Here is a 6,724-nt window from a genome sequence, read left to right on the forward strand (position 1 = left end):
TTTTATTTTTTATTTTCTATTATTTCTTTTAAGTAATTAGGTTTCATTGAACAAGAAATAGGAGAGGCCATAAAATCCTTCCCAATCGGAAAAGCCCAGGTCCAGATATTATTATTATTATTTATTGTTATAGCACCATTTATTCCATGGCGCTTTACATGTGAAAACAAGTACAATAATCTTAAACAATACAAGTCATAACTGGTACAGGAGGAGAGAGGACCCTGCCCGCGAAGGCTCACAATCTACAAGGGATGGGTGAGGATACAGTAGGCGAGGATAGAGCTGGTCGTGCAGCGGTTTGGTCGATCGGTGGTTACTGCAGGTTGTAGGCTTGTCGGAAGAGGTGGGTCTTCAGGTTCTTTTTGAAGGTTTCGATGGTAGGCGAGAGTCTGATGTGTTGTAGTAGAGGGTTCCAGAGTAGAGGTGATGCGAGAGAGAAATCTTGTATACGATTGTGGGAAGAGGAGATAAGAGGGGAGTAGAGAAGGAGATCTTGTGATCGGAGGTTGCGTGTAGGTAAGTACCGGGAGACGAGGTCACAGATGTATGGAGGAGACAGGTTGCGGATGGCTTTGTACGTCATAGATTTTATAAGATATTTGCACCCCAGTTATTATCATTTTAGCAAAATGATTCAAAGTCTCAGAAGACTCCCTCTTTTCCCCCCAATTGTTTGAGGCTCAAATAAAGGTTTTATCAAAGTCTGGAAAATTAATTAATATAGATGTCTCAATATTCTCTAAAATATTTGCTACATGGCTCTCCCACTCCCTACCCTCAATTGTTAGCAACGATCACGTTTGCCTCGTTAAGGGTAGAGAAGCTCGTCATGATACAAAGAAAACGTTAATTTCACATGCAAAAAAACCCAGAAGATCCCAATGTGCTTTGTTTCCGTCGACACTAAAAAAGCATTTGACAGAGTGCATTGGACTTTCTTGAAGAGCGTCCTACGACGAATTGGGATGGACCCTTTCTTGCCATCTAAAATTCCATTGTCATAACCGTAAAGCGAGAGCTAAGGTAAACGGCCTTCTATCTGATACATTTTCTATAAAAAATGGGACGAGGCAAGGGTGTCCCTTATGACCTCTCACCTTTACACAATGGTGATGGAACATTTAGCGGTAGCATTATGTACAAATCTAGATATTAGTGGAGTTAGTATAGACTCACATCTCTATACATTAGCTCTATACGCAGCTGACTTGCTCTATGTTTCAAACCCAATATCTAATTTCCCTCTAAAGTAAAGGAATTAGAAGAATTCGGCCTTGTAAGCAATTTTAAAGTCAACTACTGTAAAACAGAAGTCATGAACATAATTTTTAACAAACTGACACAACAACTAATTTCTAATTATTCCTTTAAGTGGTAGACAGACCAACTAAGTAAGTATCTGAGTTCACAAATTCTGGGAAACTTGGATGATCTGTATTATGTAAGTTATATCCCCATCCTTGAACAAACTCTTCAAAAATCTAATGAACTATAACTTGAAACCCTTGTCCTGTTTGGTCGTATTAATGTGATCAAAATGGATATTTTGCCAAAACTTGTTTGTATATTCCACATTGTTCTTGTTTGCGTTCCTCAGACCTTTTACTCCCGTCTCAACAAGGCTGTTAACAAGTTTGTGTGGGGAAAGTCGAGGCCTAGGATACTTTTTAAAATATTGTGTTGTCCCAAGAATAAAGGGGGTACTTGTCTGCGTGATCTAAAAAAATACCATCAGTCTGCGATTCTTATCAGAGCAGTGGACTGGTTCATGTCTGTGATACATGAGCACTGGTGAAACTGGATGGGGACCTCTCTCTCTGGACACTCACATCTCTACCTTGTGTCGAGAAAATACATGTACAAACTAAACAATTACTAATACTCACTCAACATTGTTGGCAAACATGGGAGCAAGCCTTAATCTCTTCATCTATATCACGTAGGTGGGGTGCATTAACGACCTTGTTTGACGTCCCAGATTTCCCACCACTTCAGGTGCGGACTCATTTCTAATCTGGGACAGATCGGGCAGCACGGTGACTCAGTGGTTAACCTTGCAGCGCTCGAGTCCTGGGTTCTAATCCCACCTTGGACAACATCTGCAAGGAGTGTGTATGTTCTCCCCGTGTTTGTGTGGGTTTCCTCTGGGTTCCAAAGACATATACTGATAGGGGTTTTAGATTGTGAGCCCCATCAGGGACAGCGATGATAATGTGTGCAAAACTGCAAAGCGCTGTGGAATATTTTAGCGCTATATAGAAATAAAGATTGTTATTATTAGATCCGTTGGGCTAAAGATTGAGACACTTTCTCATGGGATCAGGCTCTTATCTTTCCTTTACAGAACTTGGTGGCTCTTGTCGAAGGTAGGTGTCTATCCTGGCTGGCATATGTCCAGCTCAGGTCATTTATACATTCTCACCTATCTGACTAGTTTAAAGGATGAACTCACTCCGTTTGAAACCTTAATCACTCAAGTAGGTCTTTGTACCAAACTTCTATCTTTGTATATACAAAGCAACACAAAGAGACAGCTGCAACGACCCTCTACCCATTACTGGGGCTTGGGAGAAGGAATTGGGTAGTCACATTTCAGAGGAGGAAAGGCAAAAAAATCATTCATACTCTCCCACAAAATATCTATTACTTGCCGTGCTCAGGAGAAAAACTATAAGATTCTATCTAGACGGTACCGTTGTCCCACTATGTCACATAGGATCTTCCCCTCTGTGTCGGACTCGAGCATTCCCACCATATATGTAAAATAGACCCGGTTGCACCGCCGCCACATTGGTTTCTGGATTATGGAATTCAGTTTTCTCACTATACAATAGTCTCACTGGTAACAGAGTCACCTCCCCCAAATAAGCCGACTTTCCATTACTCCGGACTCAATCTCTAAGGCACAGAAAGATATTCGTAGTCACTTTCTGAAAGCTGTTAAGTCAATTTATTCCACCGCAAATCCACAAAAACTCCTACTTTAAGTGAATGAGTGGAAGAGCTTAACAATATTATGAAAATGGAAACCATGATTGCACATGATAACAATCGCCTCAAAACTTTTAATTGCCAATGGACGTGTTGGATATTATTCAGTGAGGGGAATAACCTGGCAATCTTGTCAGAAAATACCTAAAATAGAATGTCGTGGTGGATATGGTCTCCTCTGAAGTGCTGGTTTCAATTAATTTTTTTGTTTGTTTTTTGTTCCACCCATCTTTTTTTCTTTCCCTTGCTTTCTTTTTCCAACCCTCCTTTCTTCTTTACGTTCCTCTAGCACCCAATAATTATTTGGCTCATGTAAGAACTTATATTAATACCTCATGAAATTGACTATACTTGTATTCTAATGCTTAATGATAACTTAATATTCACAACTTTAGCTTAACTTTTTTAACATTAACTTTTTTATTGTTGTTACTGAACGTAATTGGAATATTCTGTTTTCATACCAATGTTGTTAAAGCGAAATAAATAGAACTTAAAAAAGAAAAAAAATCTGTTTTACAGGTCAATACTAAAATGACAATAGCAAATAAGTTTAGGCTTTTTTTTATGAAAAAAAGTTTTATGGAAGAAAAAAAAAAGTAATCTTAGTGTAGACGTATTTAAAGTCAGCATTTTACTTCTATGAAAGTGGCAGTATTTGTTCTTGCTTTTTTTGCAGCAGAAGATTTGTTTCAGCGTAGATGTAATTTTTGTTTTATACATTTTGTTTTTAGGAGGATTGCAAAAACAAAACACAAAATTTCAGCCATTGTTTTTAACATTATTTTCCGCTACTGACCATACAGGAAAAATTAAAAGTTAAGTTTTGAACTGGTTTTCTTTATTTGGTACAGTTGTGGCAGCACCAAATCTGTATTTTATGTGAAAGAATTAAATAGAAAAATCTATATTTTTTAAGGGTCAGGAGATTTTTTGCTAATCTTTTATATAGCCTAGTGTCATTTTTCTAAACTTGGTGACTTGGCAGCGCAATCGCGTGAACTTATGTAGTACATTATTATTCCAAATCTTCATTGCCGGCCAGTGACACATGGACTTACAGCCAGAAATGTATTGGACCCTGGTGCCATAATGCCAGAGGCTGTTAGTACGAGCATCAGGATTGTGCATAACACAGTAATCCAATGAGCAGGAGATATCCCGGAATATCACTATATAGGGGTCAAGAGAAATTTAGGATCATAGTTGAGTTCCCTGTATGACACAATGCATTTTAGGTTTCATGGTCTGTTCATGAAGGAGGAATAACTGGATGAATACTACTCAAGGAGAAAAGCAGTGGTCTACAATCTGTGGCTCTCCAGTTGCTGGTAAACTACCATTGCCGGCATGCCTTGATGGCTGCAGGCTTTCGGGACATGTTGGAAGTCGTAGACTCCCAACAGCTGGAGAGCCACAAATTAAAGACCACAGCTTTACACTGTAGGTTCACACTCTCTGATATTTGGGTACGACCTTCATCAGAGTTCATCCCAATCTTCCCAAATAATAAATAGCATTTTTAGACTAAACACTAATTCGCCCCTAACTGGAGAATTTTTATGTCCATGGGCTGTGCGAGGACATAAAAAAAGTAAAGGGCCCCATATACATTAGAATAATGCCGACCAAACCGTCAATCATCTGATGTGTATGGATCCGGGTAGTTGGAATTTTTTTCCCCTCTATCTCTGTTGAAAATATATGAACTCTCAGCTCAGCACTCATGTATGGGGGATGAAGGAGAGGTGGTTGTCAGCTGAACGTTCCTCTGACGGCCAACTCATGTATATGGCCAGTTTAAGCCCTTGATAAGTGTCAGCAGTAAAATGGGCTGCATCTGTAGATTTAAAATTATATTTTCAGTAGTGTTGTTTTTCCACCATAAATATTCTTCTGAATTTTTTTTTAGGTTGAGTGGATAATTTATGAAACCTTCCCAGTTTAATGGAGGAAAAGAATAAAACAGATCTGGTTCTAAAAGGATCATGTAGCCATTCATAACAGGAAACAATCCCCAACCAATTTCATGATCTGTGGATCATGAAGCCCCTCAGAGCTGATCCATACAGAGAATTTACTCCAATCTTCACGTATCTGAATATTTTTTTAGTCTTGTTCTCGTTATAATTTTTTCCATATCACTTAACCTTCCATGACCAATCAGCATCTAGATGTCTCATGCTCATGATAGTTAGAACTTGAAGACCATGTTGTTGTTTTATTGCCTCTGCAGCCTTTTTTATATGGTCTTCACTGGCTATCCGCGACAATGGAATATCAGAAAGGGCACTATCTTCCTGTACCTTGAAGACACAAGATCTCATCTGTTGGCTCAGTCTTGAGCTCTTCAATCTGAAGCTATGGATCTGAAGAATCAAACCTTCATTAGTTTTACTCTACTGGGCCTCTCGGAGAAGCCGTATCTCCGACTGCCTCTTTTCTATTTTTTTTTGGGAGCCTACATTCTCTGTATTATTGGTAATATGCTAATCCTTCTACTCATCTCAACGCAGTCTCAACTCCACACCCCAATGTACTTATTATTGGGAAACCTTTCGATTGTAGATGTTTGCTTGACATCCATCACTGTTCCCCGAGCAATTTCCAGCCTCCTCTTCCAAAAATTGTCCATCTCGTTTCATGGTTGTTTTGCTCAGCTCTTCCTGTTCCATATGGTGGGCAACATGGACAGTTTTTTGCTGGCCATCATGGCCTTAGACAGATATGCTGCAGTCTGCCAGCCTTTGCATTACACAACTATCATGAGTAAGAGGACATGCTTGAGCCTGGTGACGTCCTCATGGGTTATAGTCAGCCTTCACTCAACTCTGTTCACCGCCATGACATCTACTCTTTCCTACTGCAGTAGGGTCATCCACCATTATTTTTGTGATGTCCCAGCCATGCTGTTACTCTCCTGCACAGACACATCTGCTCAGCAGATGGTTGTCTTTCTTGAAGGCTCACTAATAGTCATGGTACCCATGTTATTTATCTTGGGTTCCTACAGTCTCATTATTAGAGCTGTACTAAAACTTTCTACTTCCAAAGGCCGCCAACGAACCTTCTCCACGTGTTCCTCACATCTAACTGTTGTCATCTTCTTCTACAGCTCCGTTATCTTCATGTACTTTCGCCCAAGTTCCCTCTACTCCGCAACCTATGATCGAGTAATAAGTGTAGTTTACAGCATCATAACTCCAATGCTCAACCCATTTATATATAGCTTGAGGAACAAGGAGGTGAAAAATGCTGTGAAGAAGGTCATACAATGTGGCCGGAAATATGGTCAGAAATGGATGAAAGACATAGAAGATGAGTACTAGGAATATTGTTTTGTTTTGACCAACTAAATTTACTGTTGACCTCAAAATTTAATCCAAAGTATTTTTAGTATTTGTCAGTGAAATTAATGATTCTACTAATCAGTATCGTTATAAAAGTCTAAAACTACCATGGGGATGTGTCAAACTAAAAGTGAAAGTAGTCTATTTAGTATCCCCTGTAGTGTTGTCATCTTTATTCCTGGTACTTCTGGATTCTATGTCCAATAGAAAGCTATTTGATGTAGAATAAGGCAGCAGCTGTCCTGCTGTTGCCTACCGATAGGGAAATGTCACTGCAGCCAGACCTTCGCTAATCAGATATTGGTGGCATATCTCAGTGATGTACCACGATACCGCCAAGTAAACCTCTTTTTCATACTTGAAGCCTTAGATTGTCTTTG

At 39.4% G+C, this 6,724-nt stretch overlaps 1 protein-coding gene across 1 annotated transcript; it reads left to right on the top strand.

The window, feature by feature from the left end:
• Positions 1-5,681: 5,681 nt before the first annotated feature.
• Positions 5,682-6,323, top strand: LOC138667851 (olfactory receptor 1E2-like). Its single transcript, XM_069755937.1, has one exon. The coding sequence runs from the start codon at positions 5,682-5,684 to the stop codon at positions 6,321-6,323; it is 642 nt and encodes a 213-aa protein (XP_069612038.1).
• The last annotated feature ends 401 nt before the right edge of the window (positions 6,324-6,724 follow it).

This window comes from Ranitomeya imitator, chromosome 2, assembly GCF_032444005.1.
Source record: "Ranitomeya imitator isolate aRanImi1 chromosome 2, aRanImi1.pri, whole genome shotgun sequence".
Classification (NCBI taxonomy): Eukaryota; Metazoa; Chordata; class Amphibia; order Anura; family Dendrobatidae; genus Ranitomeya; species Ranitomeya imitator.

What these genes read in the sequence shown, in the direction of transcription:
- LOC138667851 (XM_069755937.1), top strand. Translation starts at nt 5,682, where the DNA reads ATGGACAGTTTTTTGCTGGCCATCATGGCCTTAGACAGATATGCTGCA.